Below are 23,099 nucleotides of genomic sequence, written 5' to 3' on the forward strand. Positions count from 1 at the left end.
GTGTGATGGTATGGTCCTGTTTTTCTTGGTTTGGCCATGGACCTCTGTGGTGCCATGCACATTGAACTCCAAGAGGTATCTGAACATTCTGGACAATGCAATGCTTCCTGCTTTGTGTTTCTACAGAACTGACCATTGTCTTTTTCAGTAGGACAATGCACCAAGGCTGCTGCTGCTGTAACTGTGAGTTTGTGGACATGAACATTACCACACTTTGACTGGCCTCCACAGATCCTTGATCCTAACCCTACTGAACAACCATGGGATGAACTGGAGGGTCCAGTGAGGTCAAGGGACATCTGTCTAACAACATTGCAGGACCTCATTATGTGCCTACTGAAGAATGGTCCGAAATTACTATTGATTGCTATCATTCACTTGTGAAAAGTATGCCCCGTAGGATTGCTGCAGTCATCACAGCAAAAGAAGATCCTACATCTTATTAAGATGGGTGCCATGGTTGTTTGTTCCTCTCACTATAGTGTCTGTTGACTTCTTTCCAAGCAGTGTATATGCTTACCTATGTATCATTGTCAGGAATGAAAAAGTTACAGAAAAACTTTAGTTGCTAACAACTTATCAGTTATCTACAGTATTTTTATATTGCAAACTATTGATACTCTTAAGAACTTTTTTCACAGTTAAGAGAAAAAAAATCCTTTTCCACCATCATAATGTGTGCTTTGGACAGAACACCAGCTGTGATTTTCAACAATGTGGTTTTATTGCTAACTTTAAAAAAAAAAAAAGAACATTTGTTTTTTTAGATCAGTAATTACTTGACAACATATAGTTGCCAGGCATTTTAGTGAAAGACCACTAATCATTGATGGCGAATTTGAAAGTTGTTCTGTTATGCACAGAATAAGATGGTTATTGAAAGGAAATCATTTGAAAAGATATATAATTGCAGAATCTTTTTGTTGCATTCAGTTATCAATGGAGCATTGGGATTGAAAAAATACAAATTTATGTTAGCATTTTCAGATATATACACTAAGTTAAATGAGGCTCTTATGTTTCCAAGAAACAAGATGAATCTTTATTAAAGTGAGTCATTATAGTGAATTTTATCAACAAAATTTCATTATTATCTTCTTGACCTCCATTAAGTCACAAGACTCATCATGGGAGGTCAACACTATCAATACAAAGTCGATCATACCATCAAACTCATTCACTGTTTACACTTTCACCACCCGCTCAGGCAGTACATTCTCTTTTACACTCCATGCAAAAAGCTTACTTCTTACTTGTATACTCACTACTTCCTTTTGTATCTTCAGGGATGGCCCCTTCTCCTTGTTCCTTCCTTTCATTCTAACATATGAAAAAGACAAGGATGTACATTATCACCTCTGTTATTCATTATCTATATGGATCACATTATGAAGGAAAGTGGTATTAAACACGATATCAGAATTGGAGATGTTAATGTCAGCTCTTTGCTTTATGTGGACGATGTTATACTTCTAAATAAATCCGCTACAAATTTGCAAGATTCCCTGACTAAATTGAACAACTGTTGTAATAGATATGGTATGAAGGTCAGCATTAAAAACACAGACAATGAAAATAGGTAGAATTGTTGAAAATGTCAACTGTGTTGTGAATGGGGAACCTGTGGAACAAGTAAAATATTTCAGCTACTTAGGCACGATTTTTACCGAAGATCTTAAATTAAATATGGAAATAGACAACAGAATCAACAAAGCTGGTATGGTAGGCAGTCAATTGAATAAATTCATATGGAATAAGAGAGAAATTAGTCAGAACACTAAATTAGCTGTATACAAGACAGGAGCTGAGAGCTGGGTCAGAAGTAAAACACTTGACCAAAGACTAGAGACCACAGATACGAGAGTCCTGAGAAAGATTAGAGGTGTGAACAGATGGCATCAATTCCAAATCATATTAAAAATGAGGATATTAGGAAAGAACTTGACATTGTCAGCATCCAGGAATTCGTTAGCAGAGTTAATCTCAGGTGGTATGGTCACTTAAACAGAATGGGCGAGGAAAGATTAGCAAAACAAGTGTTCTCTGCCAGGTTGGCAGGAAAACGACCCAGAGGAAGACCAAGATATAGGTGGATTGATATGGTACAAAGTGCCTTAGACGATAGAAATATAAGATCTGATAATGTTGGAGTCTTGAGAAGTAACAGACTGATTTGGAGGAAAATTGTAGATAGGTAGTTAGTAATGATGTAAATTTTTCATGTGGTACTATCATATCCTGTACACCCCTTGAGGGTACATGTCAGGAATTTGATGATGATGATGGTCACAGTTTGGCTATATTAGATGAAATTGTCTTCCCATGACCTGTTCATTGATAGTATCTGCAGCCATAATAGAAGCAATGTTAGCACTATTCCTATTCCTTTGATATAGATGTTTGTGACATCCATCATTATTTGGTGCCACACTTTTCAATAGTATGCCATTATAAAAATAGGTTAAGAGAGAAAATTGATTTCCTTTGATGATAATTCTCTCAGTACTGAATTTAACCAGTCACAATACCTCTTAGCCAATGGCTGGTGATCTGCTGGATCAATAAAATCCCCCCCCCCCCCCCCAAAAAAAAAAAACTTTAGTAAATCCATTGCCATCCTATTTATATGTTTTTGTATCAATTCAAAAAACCTTGGGGAAAATCCTGAAAAAATGCAGTCTGGTATAACTTTCATAACATACAAAAAAAATGTCTTTTTTTCTATGTCCTCAGAAATTTTGTAAGAGTATGGCAAAGAAGGGAGTGAGGAGTAGATTTTTTTACATGGAGAATAGCAAGTGAATGTGACATTACCAGAATATGTTATGAATGCAGGGAGTGTTAACGATTTTAGGTTCAATATGACAAATATGTTGTCAGTCATTCGAACCACTTGAGATGAGTCTGCTGACTTCATGGAGGGTGTGATGATGATAAATAATAATTATCTTCTCCTAAATACTGGCTGCAATCTTTAGATATGCTGTGTGTTTGCTACCCTGCAGCTGTATGCTATCCTATGATTGCAAATCCAGCTCAGGTATGTCTGTATTCAGAGATTCTGAATACAGACAGCATCTGGTGCCACCATTATGTCTGCTTAGGATTTGTACACAGCCTTCAATATCCCCTATGAAACCTACCAGAAAAAAAAACCTTGATAGAAGCAAATACATGTATGATAAACTTTTCCTTGAATCTATCTTTACATCGAAAAAATTTTCCTCAACATATATTTGTTGAGATAGATTTTCCTAAATACCGATGCATAAAATTGCCTTGCATCTGGGAATGAGAGGAGAGAATACTCATTTGCCATAAAAGAATTGAATGCTCTTGATCAAGTCATTGCTCAAGAGCACTCATTCTTGTCCTCTAGATGCCACAAATTAGGACTTTCAGACCTTGCTTTATTTTTTCACTTTAGTCTCTCACGTAGTACCTTGAATGAGATAGAAGTAAAAAAATTGTAAAGATTGAATGTGAAGTGATTGCTTTTTCTACATGAAGTATTGATGATGAAATAATGATTAAATTATTTTAGTTAATAAATCACCTACAGTGTTTTCTCATTCCTAAAAATACCAATATGAGTAGCATCTCAAACACCATGCAGTCCATATAATTAACTTGCTAAGAAGACTGCAAGTACCACTATTCTATATTTGATAAATTATATGCTTGTTTCCATGTGTATTTTATCCTAGCGTAAAATGTGTTAGTTGGAATATAGAGGACAAGAATGTTTCTTATCAATTATACTGTGTTTTCTAACGCAGCAAAAAACTTGTTACAGTTTTATAAATGTTATCATTTTTAATACTTACATTTACTTGATTACATTACTTCTACAATACTAATTCAAGTTAAAATAAAGACACATAAGGTTGTATGTTTTCTAGTTGAAGTTTTCCCTGTTATATGCTGAACTTAAATGAGTTAAAAGAAATTGGTGATATTAAAGGTCCAACCTTATTTCAAAGCCAAATATACGTAGAAACTTTGAAAGTGTCAAAATGACCAGAGAACTTATGAGAATACAATCCTTGAATCTTTGGCATCATAGTTTCTTTATCTTGTGCTACATAAAAGATTCGAATGCTGCCCAGGCTTCCATATATATATATATATTCACTTTTATTAGCGTATTTGATCAAGATTTCGCTAGCCTAATAGCTGTTTCGAATTGGTTGGTTCTCTTCAGAGACCAGGCAATTCATTTGTTCAAATTGTCAATTCCAAAAACTCATGAGTAACCTGAAAAGTCACTCTCCCAAGCAGCTTCAAAACTGGATATCTTATGAATCTCTGTACTCAGTCTGATCAACAATCTGAATCTCAACCCAGCACGACCAGAAGCAAGTACTGCCACCAAGCTAAGCCTTTGCTCAGCCAGCAGCAAACAAACCACTAGACTGCACCAGCTTACTGTTCTTTTTGGAGACCAGGCAGAAAGCCTAAAGGGGCAGAAATCCTCATTCCATACCAAAGCATGTCAAATCCTATGTCAGAGAATTGTATTTTCATAAACGAACTCTCGGTTGGTGTGCAATTACTATTACATACCAACCGAGAGTTGATGTGTAATAATAATTATCAAAGAAAGAGCTTCATTTCAGCAATATAAAATAAATAGAAATAGGGCATATTATTTTTATGGCTATTTAGCCTATTTTTGTTTAGGAGTACTTCTTTTTTATAGTGTCATTGGCTTTTTACTCAATTTTTAGGGCATTACTGATGTTTTAAAGACAGGTATATGAAGAATATATAGGAGGAATAATTCGTACCTACCTTTGTAGAAATTGCTGAATAAGAAGAAAACCTTTGTTGGTTTCTTCTTATTCAGCAGCATCCGGTATATGGCAATGTACATTTATCTGCTGTTTAAGTATGACTGAAAGGAAGGGGGGGGGGGGAGGAGTTTGGAAAAGTGGGGATAGAGAGATGCAGGAGAATTTTCAGTGAGCAGGAGGTGTGTAAATTTTAAACCTGGGTTTTTTAAGGGTGGGCAGAGAATTCTTTGGGAAAGGCGAAAGATAGAAATTTTTGGGGAAGGAGAGGGATATGATGGGATAAGATCAGGGGTGGGAGTAACGGGGTGTGAGCCGTTTCGACAGTCCATCGTCTTCGGAGCTCGGGGAAGTGCTGGCTATGTCATGCCGGCTTGGTGTTTTTGTCTTTGGTGTATCTATGTTGTATTCTATTTGTTGTGACCTAATTTTTATGTTTTGGAACTTCCAACCCTCAGAGATTATGTAGGAGTGGTGGATGTTTATTGAATTTTTGTCACATTTTATCGCTAATTTTTCTGATATTCTAAGCATTGTTTTGTTTTCCTGTATGTCTATTATTATGACTTTGTCGATTTGTGGGGTATGCTTCAGTTCAAGGGTGTGGACTGATATTTCTGTTTTTCTGCATTTTTTATTGTTAAGATGTTCTGGAATTGGTATGTTGCAGTCAGGATAGTGTTCTTGTAGTCTGCCCATAAAGATCTGATCGTTGAACCTGTGTGGGTGACATCACAGTCTTGTTGGCATGGAAATTTGTAAACTACATTGTGGTGTTTTAGTATTTCTTTGTGTGTGTGTGTGAGAGAGAGAGATTTTTTAAGTTTTAAAAGTGTTGCCAATTTCTGGTTCGTGGTGAACACTAACTTATATTCGTTGTGTTTGAAAATGTATTTGTAGGCTTTGTATGTGTTCTGGATGTATGGCAGTTTGATGATTTGTTTTGATGGGTTTTTGCTATTTTGTTATCTTCATTTATTAGTTGTATTGGGTAATTTTGGTTTTTAAAAATCTGTATTAATTTCTTTATTTCTGTGTTGAGATAATTACGTGTTGTCGAAAACGTGTAAGCATTTATAAATTGTGCTAGGATGATTGATTTTTTTAATAGAATAAGGTTGGTATGAGTTAAAGTGGAGGTAGTTTCCGATATGCGTGGGCTTGTGGGATATTTTTGTGGCTATTTTGTTGTTTGTTTTAATTAATGTCAGGTTTAGGAAATTTATGGATTTTTCATGTTCTGTTTCTATAGTGAATTTTAGTCTGTTGCTGAAGTTGTTAAGCGATGCTTGTAAAGTGGTCATGCCTGTTGGTTCTCCAATACATAGAATATCATCCAAGTATTGGCCATAAAAAGTGATGCCAGGGGTGGGGGTGGAAGGAAGGAGGGCTGAGTGGGTGTGATTCTATATGTGATAGGAAGAATTCGGCTAATTGTCAGCTAATATTTTGGCCCCGAAAATTTGGATATACCATATTTTCCGGTGTATAAGACGCACCCAAGAAATTTAATACAATTTTCTGGAAAAAAACCTAAACTTTAAAGTATGATTTAAAAAAAAAAAATGGATGAAACAATAGGTAATTTTTAATAGTAAACTGACCTTTCAGAAAGAAATAATTTTGTCTTCATATTCTTTTGGCATTTTTTTACTGATTTTTGTTTTTGTATGCATACAAAGTCCACTGCGTTTCATGAAATTTTAACACCATGACGCACCACCTTTAAAATCTTCAATGTTACACTCACAGGCTACTTTAACTGCATGTGTACGAATCATTTTTGTTGAATTGGCAATGCCATTTTGCCAATTTTCTTGCACCATTTCAAAACTTCAGCCTCTAGTTCTGGCCACTTCACAATTTTTCCACGTTCTGCGTGCTTTTCATTACGCAAATTGTACAAAATCTCCTTCTGACCACGCCAAGTTCTAATAATTTTTTCTGTAGGCAGAGGTCCAAAATGTCTTTCAGCTTCCCTATTCCTGTGTTCTTCCACATATTTTACAACCTGCAATTTGTAACTTGAAGTATATGAATGTCGCCTATTTTTTTCCATCACTAAAATCTACGGGGAAATATCAAACTGAACACAAATTTTCTCAACTCAATACTGATAAACATCAGTAACTGATTACTCGGATAAGATATTATGAAACTTGAATAGGGACTCCCCGCTCTTAGCCAATGACGCGCTAGAAGTCATGTGAAGGTCACGCATCAATTTGATTGCACCATTAACCACCTACAAAGATCTTGTAGGCTACATAAAAGGGAGTGCTTATGACTTTGAAAAGAGGAAACAATCCTTTACCTTCATTATATAAGACGCACCCCATTTTTAAGATGAATTTTTAAGGTAAAGAAGTGCGTCTTATACACCGGAAAATATGGTAAATGTTATTGTTGATGGGAATCGAACCTAGGACACTCCTTCCCCAGGCATATGGTTGCGAAGCGCATAGTCACTAGGCTAACCATGTAGATGGTGATGTGGTGGTGTTTTTTGTATGAGACTATTGGGCATGCCGGGTAACCGTCTTTGTGGGTTTTAATTTGTCTGAATCAAGAAGTGGTATGTGTGTGTGTGGTGGGGGGGGGGGGGTTGTGTTTTTCATTGTTATTTTGTCTTTCTTGTTTTTGAATTTAAAGAAGTTTGCTGATATTACTAGTTTGATTAGGTTTATGATAGCGCTGGGTGCTAATTTTGTTCGTGAATCTAGGGTGTGTCTTTCGTGAATAGTGTACATACGATGTCTAATGTTCTGGGAACATCAATGTTGGTGTATTGCGAAGTTGCATCCGATGCAGTGAGGACGTCTTGTCGGATAGAGTTAGGTTTTTTATTTTTTGGAATAGGTCATCTCTATTTTTTATCATTGATCTTGACTTGGTCAGTAATAGTTTGAGTAGTTTTGCTATGAATTTCGTTAAGGGTGATGTGATTCATTCATTTCATTTCGTGTGGTGATTCAACGACTGTGAGCCCCTTTTACAGGGAGGTATGGCACCACCTCAATCCCCCCCTTCCCCCCCTATTTTTATCTGGGCTTGGGACCGGCATAGCTGACAATTCAGACCTATGGCTGGAGGGATTGTCTTAAGTATTCCTGACTGTATCTATGTGTGCCTGCTTGCAGGATGAAAAACCCCAGATAAACTTGGGGGGGGGGCAGGGGAACCTGCTGTAAACGCCCAAGACTGGCTAACTTGGCTATGGCTGAGGAAGATCCTTAAGCTCCTCACGTCGTCGACGGGAATCGAACCTAGGATGCTCCTTCCTCAGGCATATGGTTGCAAAGCGCATAGCCACTAGGCTAACCGCTCGGACGTAATGTGGTGGTGTTTTTGTGTGAGACTATTGGGCATACCGGGTAACCGTCTTTGTGGATTTTAATTTGTCTGAATAAAGAAGGGGTATGTGTGGTGTGGGAGTGTTGTGTTTTTCATTGTTATTTTGTCTATCTTGTTTTGAATTTTTAGAATGTGTAGAGTGTTGTTAATTTGTTTTATGAAGTTGGGAGTGGGGTCATTTAGGACTTTTTTGGTATGTGTTTTGGTCATTTAAAATGGCCGTTATTTTGTTGTGGTAATCTGTTTTGTTTATAATGACTACTGTGTTGCCTTTGTCTGTTTTGGTGATCATTATATTCGGTTCTTTTTTTAATGATATCAGGGCTTTTTTGTAGGTTGGGAGTAATATTGGATTTTACTTTTATTTTGCTATTTAGGATGATGTTTATTTTTTGGAATATTATTTCTTTGTTGGGGTCTGTTTCCAGTTTGGTTTGATGTGGGTTTCAATAATAATGTCTTTGTTTGGTACATATTTTGGGGAATATTGCAAAGTTTAGACCTTTGTTTAGGATGGTGATATCATCAGGTGTGAGGTTATAATGTGATAGATTTATAATTGAATTGTTTGGTGTAGGTTCTGTGGCGGTATTATCCGAAGGGTTGGAAGCTGCATGTTTGTTGTTATAGGGGTCTGTTAGGGCATTCCATTTTTTTGCGTACTGAGTTTTGATTGATTGTGTGTGTAGTCGTTGATACGCGATTGGACATTTTCTGATAAATATTCGTTTGGGCTTAGTAAAGTTCTTCTGTTTTTTTTTATTTGGTGAACATATAAATATGTTTGTTTGTTTCTTTTTAAATCTCTTCCTTAGGGCCTGTTTTATGAGTGCTCTGGATACCCGATAACAATTTTTTTTTATTTCCGGGAATTGTGCTGTTGCCAATTCCCGGAAATTTTGGGGTGACATTGTGATCGAGACAATTCTTAAGGAATTTAATGTGTATTTTTTGAGCAATGTATTTTAGGATGTTTTTTTTTTTTGTATGCTTCTTTTGTGAAGTTGATGCATGCTGTTTATTTATTTATCCATATGGAGTTCTTTCCTTTTTCCCCCGTCCCTACTGGGGCAAATTGAGCCCCATCATGGGGGGGGGTTAAGTATTTATGACTGTAGATCCGTGTGTTCACGGGGCCGGTTTGCCTGCTTGCAGAATGAAAAACTCCAGATAAAATGGGGGAAAAACCCTGCTGTCCACGCCCAAGACCGGCTAACTTGGCTATGGCTGAGGAAGATCCTTAAGCTCCTCACGTCAACAATGGGAATCGAACCCAGGACACTCCTTCCCCAGGCATATGGTTGCGATGCGCATATGCTATGAGATCATGACACAGAAATAGGCTCAATAGCCTTTATATAAAAATAATATTTTCTTAGAAGAGTAACATGGAATTTTTCCAGAAATAATACTTATAGAAATAGGGGATATTAAAGATATAGTCATCCTTATGACTAGATCTATAATGAAGCCTTTTCATTTTGGTAACTTTCTTCTTCCATTTTGTTTAAGTGACCGGTATGGTCACTTAAACAAAATGGAAGAAGAAAGTTAACGGTATATTAGATTATGTGTTAACACATTGTTCAGGGCTAATGATGTTGGATTCCTTTACAGTATATTCATTATCAGTATGATCAGCCTGGATGCCCACTCTTCACTCCCCTAATTTTTCTCAGATCTTTACCCTGCCATCCTGGCATCAAACACCTGTTTTGTTATGGTTTCTTCTATTCTGTTGTAATGGCCATATCATCCCATACATTGTTGTGTTCAACATGTTTGAATGCAGATGATATGAAGTTATTTTCAAATATTTTAATTTTTAATATGATTCTGCTATTGATAACATCTGTTCTCAAAGTGTGCTTGCATAAATTACCTAGGACCTCAGCAGGGGAATTCCTCTGTAATTCTTATGTCATCTTTATATTCCCTCACCCTTTATATATATATATATATATATATATATATATTTGAAAAAAAATAGATTTAATGACTCCAAGACCGAGATAACATATAAAGATTTTAATGATAAATACTACTAGTTTCGGCATATAGCAGCCTTCTTCAGGTATTTATAAAGGAAAGGAATACTAATAAACATTGAATTATTTAAACAAACTGTAAATTACAGGTACAAATTGCCTCACATAATCGATACATAAAAATGTTGTATTTTTCAAGTTGTTATATGTTATCTCGGTCTTGGAGTCATTAAATCTATTTTTTTCAAATGTATAACAACCGAGTAAAAGCTGATCGCCACATATATATATATATATATATATATACACACACACACACACACACACACACATTAGTGGCCAAAATTGTGGAAACCTTTTGGAAAAAGTGTATTTCTGAGGTTTGGCTCATAACCACTTTTTTTTTTTGAGTAATACCATAAAATTATATATCAATGGAAAGATAATTTAATCAAGAATGTAATGCAATAACTTTTGTGAAGGATGTTTTATTAGAACAGCAGTTATAAAGAAGAAAAGTGAAACACATAGAAAAAATGAGATATACAAAAATTCTCACAACGTGAGTTAATACTTAGTTGGATAACCTTTAGCGTTAATTAAGGCCTTACAACACCTTCCCATGGAGTGAACCGAGTTTTGTAGTTCTGCAGCTGTTATAATGTGAAACCAAGATTGAATTATTGCTTCTATTAATTGGGTTTTATTGCTGGGTTGCTTCTGACTAACAAGTTTCTTTAGTTGGCTCCATAGATTTTCGATTGGGTTAAGGTCTGGGCTATTCCCAGGCCATTCGGGCAGTGGAATATGATTATCTTGAAACCATTTTTTGCACACAGCAGCAACATGACATGGAAATGAACCCTGTTGAAATATAAATTTCACCAGGGTTCATCTCCATGCTTCATTATCTTGGAAAATATCACATGTGGAATGCTTCAGTTTGGGCTCAAGTATTTCATTTATGTATTTTTGGGCATTTATATTCCCATTAATCATGCAAATTCTGCCCACACCTCTTGATGTCATACAACCCAGATCATAACAGTAAGTGGGTGTTTCACAGTAGGTGTAATGTAATCAGGATGCAAATCTTCTCCAATTCTTCTTACGTATTTTATGCCATCACTACCAACCAGGGAGATTTCGGTCTCATCACTCCAAATAACACTGTCCCATTGTTCTGCTGTCCAGTTAACATGGGTTTAGCCCAGTTTAATCTTTTCAATTTTGTTTGAGAGATAAAAATGGATTTTTTTTGTGGAATTCTAGCATTTAGACCAAATTCCTGTAGTCTGTGCCGAACAGTCCTTCAACTTCACATTGTATTGCGCCATTTCATCTTGTAAACACCCAGATGATTTTCTTCTGTCATGTAGGCACAGTCTCTCAATTCTTCTATCATCACTTGCTGTTGTGCACCTTTTCCTGCCTTTACCAGTCTGGTTTTGTAGTGACTGAGTCTCCTTATACCTCTTCAAAAATTTAGAAATGCCACCTTTGGAACCTTTTCTGCCCTAGTGATTCCAATTGGAATCACTAACTGTCTTGGCTTTCGTAGCCCATATTATGTGGCGAATGATTCCAATTGGTATCGTACGTCATAGTTCCATTTCTTTAATATAGTAACAGGTATGTATTATAAGTAATCTTACCAATATCAGTTTTTATGACTTAGTAGAATAATATGCATATATTGGATTATAGAGTATAAGCTCAGAAGTTGAATATTTGCTACCAGAATATAATGATTCCATATGGAATCAGTCGGTCAGAATTCCTATTCTGAAATGTATTTTTCATCAAAATACTTGATACGCTTGCTTTTTTAGACCTAAAGACAAAATAAATAGAAAGAACTTTTTTTTTCACTTGGAAAAAAAATTCAGGTCAGAAAGGGTTAATTTTCCACCAATTTTTCTTCTAATTTCTTCATAACTGGCCTTATTCACCTAATAGTGCTATTTTACATTGCTTTCTGGGTGACCACAGTCAACTTTTTGCGCCATTTCTTCAATTTTATTACATTTTACAACCTCACTAAATGAAAGAACACAAAAAAAAACCAACCAACTTGATAGCAATCACATAACACACTGACAAATGTCCTCCTCTCAGCTCCAATACATGACATCAATAGCTGAATCCTGCTGTGACCTTGTTGGCTCATTGCCAAAACAAGATGACACCTGATTGACTCTCTAAACACTCATGCCCATTGGCTACATTCAAATGAAGGAAAGCTATTTCATATCAACCTAAGCAAGTTGTGCTTCTTTTTTCTGGTTATTTGGCTATAACTTTTCATAGAATACAGATAATTGAACAAACTTTGTTGTATTACATTCTTGATTAAATTATCTTTCCATTGATATATAATTTTATGCTATTACATCAAACAAAAGTGGTGTTATGAGCCATCAAACCTCAAAAATACACTTTTTCCAAAAGGTTTCCACAATTTTGGCCACTAGTGTGTGTGTGTGTGTGTGTGTGTGTGTGTGTGTGTGTGTGTGTGTGTGTGTGTGTGTGTGTTGTTATTATAATAGCTCTGTTCTAATCTCTTTCAGAGTCTAGGCATCCAGAATGTTAGTCTCAGTTTGTTTCACAATACTTTTTTTCCATTTCTAAGATTTTCAATAGTGTCCAGAACATTTTGCTTCCTTTCTGATATTTATTTTCTCTATTCCTACCATTAAAATAGTCTTCCCATGACTTTTTTTCACCTTAATTACAGCTGCCTAAAAGCAGTACCTAATGTTTTTGTTCTCTTCATCTTGGTAAATTCAGTTATGGCAACGTAGTGCTTCTCTAATTCTTCTGTTCCACTTCTTTTCCATTGGTACTGCTTAGGGTGATGGTGTGCCTATCTTTACTTCTGCACGTGTTGAGTTTATTCCACTAAGTTGAAGTTTCCCTGTTTCATCAAAAACCTAATTGAGTTTTTATTTTTTATTTCATAGAAAATAGTAAACTGTAAAAAATGTATGCTCTTTGCTTGTGGATGGTATGTAGACTGTTCTGTGCAATACATATGGTCTTTTTTTTTGCATAAATTGTAATGATTTCAGTTTTCTGTTATATAAAACTGATTGGTTATTTTGAATTTTACTGATGACTATATATATATATATATATATATATTTTTTTTTTTTTGCATAAATTGTAATGATTTCAGTTTTCTGTTATATAAAATTGATTGGTTATTTTGAATTTTACTGATGAAACAACTGAGATTATGATGCCATGTTTGTTGATTTGTGTATAATCCTCTGGCTGTTTTGTGAAATAAAAAAGACTTCAGTTGGAGGAAAATTCATATCAGCTCCCCCCCCCCAAAAAAAAAACAATAACTCTTACACAGTTATTCTTGTGTATTACAGGTGAATTAGATTTCTGTAATGTACTTGTTAGTAGGTCAGTAGAGTTTCAATATAGATATTTAAGATTGAAGTTCAGTGATTATAACATGTTTTTTTTTTTTTTTTTTATATTGTTTCCTTACAAGTGAAATTTTGATAAATCCTACACTAAATATTGGAGTTGTATAAATTTTCTGATACAATACAGCTTTACCAATTAAATATTTATATGTTAAAAATGTGGATGTATTAGATATTTATGCAGCTGGTATAGTGATTTTTTTCTTTTTGCAAGGAGAAAAAAAGAAAATACGAACCTCCAGTTCCTACTCGTGTTGGAAAGAGGAAAAGAAGGCAGAAAGGTCCAGAAGCAGCTAGCAAGTTGCCACAGGGTAGATTGCTTTCCTTTAGAAATATGAGTTAAGCTATTGAGAAGCGTTTCATAATTGAATAAATGTAGCTTTACATATTTAAAAATGCTTGTGCATGCATGTATTATTGTTCAAGAGGAGTTGTTATTTTAATTGATCAACAAAAAAAAAAGGTGGAAGGAGAAGAAATACAGTATTAATCTACCACTGAGAACATTGGTCATTGAGTTTTTGGTTGACGTCAGTTATCTTCAAGATTGATCTTTGACAATATTAAAATTTACTGACTCTTGCATTCTAATACTCTTCCACACAACACATGTTACCAGATCAGCTTCACAAATTTCGCTATTATTCTAAGTTATGACTAATATACTGATTTCTGTGTTGACTTAATTTACTTATTTATTTATATTTTTTTTTGCATGCTAGAGACCTCTGCAATGACATTTTCCCCTGACACAGATGCCTTCTAAAGTGGTAGTATTCCATGCTGGATATTTCCATGTCATTATCACAGTACTCATCATTGTATTAAGTCTTAGGTGCTGGTTTAAGCTCATAGTTAGGCTTAATGGAATGAAATAGTACAAAGAAATAATTAAATACAGGTTTCATGCACAATATGTGGAAGATGTTAGACTAGAAGCCTAAAGTCCTAAGAGGGACATTATGTATGAGTGCTGGTAGCCTTGGCTGTTGAATGGGAGGTCTAAGAATTAATGATTCCCAAATCTTGGTAAGTTTAACACAGCTATATATATTTACATTAGGTAGGTTTTTTTTTAATAATATAATGCTAATTAAAAAAAAAAAAAAAAAGAAGCCAAGTTTGTGTTTGCTATGGTGAAGCATAGTATTTTTTCCCCACATTTAATTCTTTGCAAGGTATCCAAGGCATGATTAGCTAGATCTGACTGAACATAGTTGTGGCAGCAGATGTACAAGATGTTTCAAAAAGGGATACACAAATTTAAATGACAATAGAAGGTGAATAGTGATAGATGAACAATTTTTATTACTGTGCAAATGTAGCGTAATACTTGAAGGTTCAGCACAGTTTGATATGACTGCCTCCAATAATTCTCCAGACGTCCCATCTATAATCAGTTTTCTGCCGTAACAGATGGCAGAGGATATCTGCAATAATTTTAGCAATGATGACAGTAATTCTGAAATGCAGCTCATCTAAATTGACTGGTAGTGGTGGCACAAACACTTGATCTTTCACAAACCCCCACAATAAAAAATCTTACTGGTTTAAGGTTAGGAGAATGCAGTAGCCATGCTACAGGTGCCCCTCTACCAATCCATCTGCCTGGAAAACTCGTGTCAAGGTACGACTTTGCATCTGTCAGGTAATGAGGAGGCGCTCTGGTCTTGCTGGAAATGTAAGCATCTATTGTGGTCATCATTGTCTAATTGTGGTATCAGGTACTCAAGTAGCATGTCCAGATACATGCTGCCAGTAACGGTAGATTCCTAAAAAAAAAGTAGGATCCATACACTTTTTTCTTGCTTATGGAGCAAAAAACATTAGCCTTTGGGGTGCCATGAACATGTTCTATGATGTCCAAAAAAGAGTCTTCATTTTGTTCTATCCTACTAATCATTTCCATACAGAAATCCTGGCATATCTTTTTATTGTCTTTCTTCAAATGTTGTACGAGGGTAAATTAAATGTAGATGGTCATAGAACACATCACACAGTCACATGTGGAATTCCAATTTGACCACACACCCATCTGATTGACTTTCCATGGCTTCTCTGGAAAATTTCCTGAATTTATTTCACAAGAGCATTGGCAGCACGCAGCTTTCCCGTTGACCTTGGATGATGCACAGAACAGCTTGTTTCCACAAATTTCTAGTGCCACATGTAGATAGTGCACCTGCTAGGAAATTCTTTGCCATATTGCATGCAGATACTCCTCTGCACACAATACATTTTTTATTGTATATATATATATTTCCATTTTTTGTTTTCTCAAATCAAAACACACAGCGTTCTTGCTCTGCACCATCAAAAGTCATCATCATCAGCAAATTTCTGCCATGTACCCTCAAGAGGTGTACAGGATATGATAGTACTACATGAAAAATTTACATCATTACTAACTTCCTCTCTACAATTTTCTTCCAAATCAGTCTGTTACTTGTCAAGACTCCAACATTACCAGATCTTATATTTCTATCGTCTAAGACACTTTGTACCGTATCAATCCACCTATATTTTGGTCTTCCTCTGGGTCGTTTTCCTGCCAACCTGGCAGAGAACACTTGTTTTGCTAATCTTTCCTCGCCCATTCTGTTTAAGTGAGCATACCACCTGAGATTAGCTCTGCTAATGCATTCCTGGATGCTGACAATGTCAAGTTCTTTCTTAATATTCTCATTTTTAATATGATATTGCCATTGATGCCATCAGTTCACGCCTCTAATCTTTCTCAGGACTCTCATATCTGCGGTCTCTAGTCTTTGGTCAAGTATTTTACTTCTGACCCAGCTCTCAGATCCATAAGTTAAAACTGGTTTGAACACTATCTTGTATACAGCTAATTTAGTGTTCTGACTAATTTCTCTCTTATTCCATATGAATTTATTCAATTGACTTCCTACCATACCAGCTTTGTTGATTCTGTTGTCTATTTCCATATTTAATTTACCATCTTCACTAAAAATCGTGGCTAAGTAGCTAAAATGTTTTACTTGTTCCACAGGTTCTCCATTCACAACACAGTTGACATTTTTAATGATTCTGCCTATTTTCATCATCTTTGTCTTTTTATTGCTGACCTTCATACCATATCTGTTACAACAGTTATTCAATTTAGTCAGAGAATCTTGCAGACTTGTAGCAGATTTATTTAGAAGTATAACATCGTTCGCATAAAGCAAAGCTGACATTAACATCTCCAATTTTGATATCATGTTTAATAACACTTTCCTTCATAATGTGATCCATATAGATAATGAATAACAGAGGGGATAATGTGCATCTTGTCTCACACCAGATTTAACATTAAATCATCTTCCTGTGCTTCCTTCAATTCTAACTGCTGACTTACAACTCAAATAAAGACTAAGTATTGCTTGATATAATGCCCCATTGACACCATATAACTGTAGCGTATTGAATAGCTTCTCTCTTGGCACCTTGTCATATGCCTTTTCCAAATTGACAAAACTTAAATACAGATCTTTGTTATATTCCCATGATTTCTCTACTATTTATCGTAAAATGAAGATCTGATCCTGACAGCCTCTATTTGACCTGAATCCAGCTTGTTCTTCACCAAGCTTCACTTCCACAATTCTTCTCAACCATTTCTCAAGTATACTTGCATATATCTTACCAGGAACACTCAGTAGGGATATACCTCTGTAATTCCCACATTCAGTTTTATTTCCCTTTTTATATATGGGTACTAAGAGAGCTCTACTCCAATCATCTGGAATTCATCCCTCTCTCCAGGCATTCTGAACTATGCAGTGCAGCCACTGTAAGACTTTTATACCACCATACTTAAGCATTTCTGGTCGAATATCATCTACGCCTGCTGTCTTTCCATATTTCAGACTTTTGATGGCTTTTTCCTTCAAGTATGGATATGTATTCCTGACTGCATGCCTGTTGAGTGTTTTTTTATCACTGTGCTGTCATCATCACTGCTTGTTTCCTTTAGCAAATTTTCAAAGTAATTACTCAATACTTCACGGATATCTTTTTCTCCCTTTTTCATGTCACCTTTATCATCTCTAACTCCTTTTACAGCACTCTTTCCTCCATTCCTAAGCTTCTTCAACAACCTCCAAAATATTTTGCCACCTTCTTGATATTTATTTTCTATGTTCTTGCCAAAGTCCTCCCATGACTTTTGTTTAGCTAGTTTTACACACTGTTTAGCTTTCTTACATTTGTCTCTGTATTCTCTAAGAGCACAATTTGCCAGCAACTTTTTATATGCTTTCTTCTTTTCCTTCACTGCCTCTTTAACTTCCTGTGTCCACCACTTTAACTTTCTATCCTTGCAGACAACTTCACCACATGCCTCTCTAGTTGAATCAATCAGGGTTTTCTTCAAGGCTTGCGACTGAATCTTCAAGGTTTGGTTCCTGTTCTCAAACTCTTTCATTTTTCCTTCAATAATCTTTGTGTATTTTAGTCTACAGTTCACATCTGAGATCTGCTCAACTTTTATTTGCTTTAAAACTTTCTTACATGTCATTCTTTTCAATATGAAATTCAATTTTTATCCTGCTCAAGACTAAATAGTGATCACTTCCAATTTCAAATCCTCTGGTGTCCTGCACCAGGGAGAAAACATCACTATCAACAATAACATAATTAATGAGACTTTTCTTATTCCTAGCCGTTTCTCTCCATGTGAAATTGTGCACATTTTTATGTTGGAACTTGGTGTTAGTAATAACCAGTCCATGTCCTTAGCAGAAATCCAACAGGTATTTGCCATTATTATTAGCTTTGCTCTTTTCTCCAAATTTTCCCAAAACATTTTTGTATGTCTGACAATCACTTCCTACTCTGCTATTTAGCTCCCCAACAAGGACCAACTTTTCCTTTTTCATTGTGTCAGTAGCTTTCTCTAGAGCCTCAAAAAATTCCTCTGCTTCTACCTTAGTAGAACCTTCTGTGGGACTATAGGCACAAAAAAGTCTCATTGTCCAGTTCCCCATTCTGATATTTGCCCAAATCACTCTACTTGAGACTGCCTGCCATTCAAGAAGATTAGCCTCATATTTAGTTTTGAATACTATGGCTACTCCTTCTTTTCCTTGATTGTCATTGCCTGAATATAACATTTTGTATTTAATGCTCAGAAAGATCCCACCAGTTTTTTGTCTTTTTTGTTTCAGTCACCCCTATTATGTCGATCTGGTACTTATCTAATTCCTCAGCTAGCTCCATTTCTTTGCCATTCAGGCTTCTAATGTTGATAGTACCGATCTTTAACTCTGGTGATGTTGTGTTGGGGTGTGTTTTCAGATTTGTTCCAGTAGCTGACTTGTCGCTGTTCACCCTGATTCCCTGGCGAAAACAACAGGGGCCTTATTTAACCTGGCGACGCCCCAACTGGCATGAAATTTTGTCATGTTGTACCATCATTTTGTATTTTGGTTTAACCAATAGGAATACAATTTGGTCGGCTAAATCCCAAATTGCTAGCCCATCCTTTTTCATTCAGTATCCAGGTAGATACCCAACAGGGTGCACCATGAGAAGGTGAGGATTGGACATGAGGTCAGAAGCCCTGGTCGGTTCTCCGCATTCCTTTAAAGGCTATGTGGGGGTCTCCTGTCAGTTTTACAGCTTTGACCCTTAAGCACCCCCCCTCCCATTTTCAAATGGTGTGGCATGTCATGCTATCTAGTGTTGTTATTTAGTAATAAAATTATGTAATCACTACATTATTACTCTCACTCAGCTTTTGTACGTCTTCCGAGTTATTCTCTGTTCTTCTTGTATATGTTGTAAGTTGTATATGCTCTTTTGAAATGCCCTGTGCTTATTGTGTTCTTCAATGTTACTTGATCTTCCAGTTTTCCTTAATGTTATGTTGCAAGCACAAGGAACTTTGTACACACCTAAAACAGAGAGGGAAGGGAGTTGATCTTTAGTTGAATGGATAAGGGTAGCCAACTTTATATGAGATTTGAAAGCATTTCAGATTTTACATTTCTTTAAAGTTCCAGCTATTTTCTGAAGATTCTTGGATACAGGAAAGAGTAATAGCATTATTAGTCTATGTTAAGAAAGATGTGAAGTGACAAGAAGAACAACTATTTTGTTATTTTTTTTTTAAATTGTAGCCATTTGACATGAATAAATACATTGAATAAAGGAGGCCGACTTCGGCTATGAGCACAGCCTGGTTGGAACAGAGGTCGGAGATTCTGTTAACAAGAGGTTTTTATAATATACCATATTGTTGGGAGACAGGGATGATGGGAAAGTTTGTGTGTGTATCCACATGTGTGGATAAGTTTTCTGTAAACTTAAATAGAAAGAATCCCTTCCTTCATGCCTATATGGTGATCAGAATTCATCATAAAAATTATGGAAACAACTACTGTGTTAGAGTAAAACTTCAGTTTAATGTAAATCAAAATAATCACTTGATGTTTTGACCTTTACATTAAGGTCATCTGGAGTATACACATATATACAAAGAAACAAGCTACACTACAATCTACATAGTATGCTCAAGTTACATTGATTTGGTCAACCATTAAAACTATTGGCCTGAGCTCTGGTGGAAAAAAAATTCTTACTACATCAAAGCTCCAGTCCTGTGATTACTATTATCTATTAGGTTTCAAAAATAAATTAAGCTAGAGAGCAACATGTTCACACAAAAGTTATTATATAAGTATACATATAAAATAAAACAAAACAGTATGGATGTTGGCAAATAAAAGCTGAAAAAAATTGCTTCCAGTCCTGAAGTCAGGGTTTGCTGGAAAACTTGAAGAACTAAGTGGGCTGAATGTGTGCCATCCAAATTCTTAGGATTTTTATGCCACCATTAATGTTACGATTAGGATGGTTAATAAAAATTTCATAGTCCTCTTAAAATTTTGCTCATACTAGGTTTTTGTATGATGTAAAGAACATGTACTTTTCCAATCAATTTGGTGTAGCGTGTTAAGAGAGTGATCTGAGAGGCCTTATTCGTCAAATTTGTTAAATTTAATGTGTTGTGTTCTTTTTTATGGATAGGGATTGTACATCCAGTTTCACCAATATAAGGGAAGTTATAGGTGCATTAGACGCAATAAATTCTAGGGTGAGCCAATGGGGGAAAGATGATTCTTAGAGGAGTTAAATATGTTTTTTAATTTTATAGGTGGTTTAAAAGTAGTATTAAGATTAAAATGGTGTAGAATTCTATTAATTTTTTCTGATAACCCTTTAATGTATAGGAGAGCTATGGTTTTACTGTAATCTTTATTATATGTGTTTTTTGATGAAGTTTTATGAAGAACTTTATTGATAGTATTTTTGCTATAGCCATTATTAAAAAATGTATTGTTAATAATATGTAATTCTTGTTTACAAGCTTGTTCATTAGATCAAATTGCTATAGCTCTGTTTTTGAGGGCTTTAATGACTCCAAGATTTTGCGAAGAGTGGTGATATGAGTTAGCATGTATATATTGGCCAGTATGTGTAGGCTTGCAGTAAACAGTGAAGGATAGACTCCCTGAGGGAAGAGTGTGGCCAATGTATCCAGGAAAGGAAGCAAGTTCTGATTTTCAATTTCAACAGTAAATTGTATGCGCTCATGTTGTTTGTTCAGGTGGCTAAGGAAGGTTTTTAATGTTCGGTGGCCATGTGGCCAGATCACAAAAACATTTTCAACATATCTAAGTCGAACTGTAGGTTTTAAAGTAGAGTATGAATGTAGATTATGATGCTTAAAAGCTTCCATATAAAAGTTAGCTGGGGTGATAGTGGTGAGTCCATGGCTGTACCTTCTTTTTGTAGGTTAAAAATTATTTTACCACACGAAGTAACTGGAAGGTAGTACGTTGGCAAAGGGAAGCGTAATGTTGGGCAGAAATTTCTTCTGTAAGAGAAGAATTTGTCACTGATTGGGACAGTTATGAAAAGGGCAGAAACATCACAACTGACTAATAAATCATCTTTGCCGAGTGTTATGTTTCTAATTTTGTTTATGAAGTGTTGTGTGTTCTTTATATAGGAGGGAGAAATGACCTACGAACTCCTTGAGTGTTGATGCTAATTTCTTGGCTAGGTGATAGTTTGGGATGTCTACACCCTCAACTATCGGTCGAAGCAGAACGTTATCTTTGTGTACCTTGGAGACACCATATATTCTGGGAGAACGGGCAATGGGGTAATAGTTATTTTAATAGTGTGCAATAAGTGACAGACTTAAGTAATTTCACAGGTTTTTTCTTAATCCTGTTAGTTGGATTATAATTCACAAGTTGATAAGTGCTGCTCTTATCGGAGACTAGTTGATTCATCTGATAAGTTGATCTGTCAAGGACGACCGTAGCATTGCCTTTATCTGATTTTGTTACAATTATATCCTGATTAGCTTTTAATGACTTGTCTACTGCTAGTTCTGTTTTTGTAATATTGCTACATGTGGCTTTCTTTTTATTCAAAGCATTGCAGGTTTCTAAACTAATTTTATCAGCTATATTATTTGGAAGAAACTTAATGTCTTAAAATTAGAACTTTATTCTAATAAATTGTAATAACCAGTCCAAAAAAAAAACTTTGATTCCCCTCTAAAATTTAAAAACCAATTAGAATTACTAATTGGTGTAGAAGAAGCAGAATAGTTTGCTAAGCTGGATCTGAGCTCTGGATATTTTCAGATTCCATTAAGGATGGAAGATAAAGTACTTCGACTTTATCACAAGATCTCAGAAGTGTCAGTTATACCAACTAGAAATTCAGCTATGTCCTTTCAAAGACTAATGAACTCTGTTCTGTCGCACATGTTAGGTAAGAGTTGCTTTTACCAAGATGATTTTCTTATATACTCAGATGCAGTCTCTCATAGAAATATCTTATTGATTTATCAGTGAATTGTCCAAAATGATAGATTAAAGGTGAGTTCATGGGTCACTTAAGGATCAAAGCCAAATAACTGAAAGGATAACCCCCCACATCACCTTTAAGGAATGTAGAGAACTGACTGAGAACTTCTGACTTAATGATCAATTTTCATCTTCATGTGGTGCACCCCATTAGTAGGTATCCACTGGGTACTGAATCAACAGCGATGATCTGGTTATTTGGGACATAGCTGACCAAACTGTAATCTCTATTGGCTTAAACCGGAAATAAGCATAATGGTACTATAATAGAAAGAGATTTTTATATAGAGGATATTATCATAATATTAACCCTACTGGCTGCACCATTGTTCAAATTAAGAATTATTATATTTAATTTAATTCTGTATATAGAGATGATCTCTGTTCAACAATTATTTTTTTCCTCGCTATACCCTTGGTATTAATTTGGTCTACCTACTCACTGATGAGACCTCAATAAAGGTCGAAACCGGTCTGGGTAGTGACTTTCCACCATAATGTATAACATCATACATCTCCTAGGAGATGTGTTTTTACATTATGGGAAATACTAAGATAAGAATTGATAAAAATAGTGATCAGAGCTTTATCCAACTTTGCTACGAGTTGCCCTAGTTTGTACTATTACGT

General features: G+C 35.5%; 1 protein-coding gene across 2 annotated transcripts in view; it reads left to right on the top strand.

The window, feature by feature from the left end:
• The window catches only part of Rpt2 (26S proteasome regulatory subunit Rpt2), a 201,932-nt gene that overhangs the window by 21,115 nt on the left and 157,718 nt on the right, over positions 1-23,099 (top strand). The window contains exon 3 of one of the 2 annotated variants that reach the window (XM_090399687.1): positions 13,796-13,889. In XM_090399687.1, the coding sequence (XP_090255813.1) occupies positions 13,796-13,889 (94 nt within the window). Of the gene's footprint in view, positions 1-13,792; positions 13,890-23,099 lie in introns of both variants that reach the window. The other variant, XM_090399686.1, reaches the window with a different exon arrangement.

This window comes from Typopeltis vanoorti, chromosome 10 (genome assembly GCF_054136105.1).
Source record: "Typopeltis vanoorti isolate ZY-2024b chromosome 10, IOZ_Tvanoo_1.0, whole genome shotgun sequence".
Taxonomy (NCBI): Eukaryota; Metazoa; Arthropoda; class Arachnida; order Uropygi; family Thelyphonidae; genus Typopeltis; species Typopeltis vanoorti.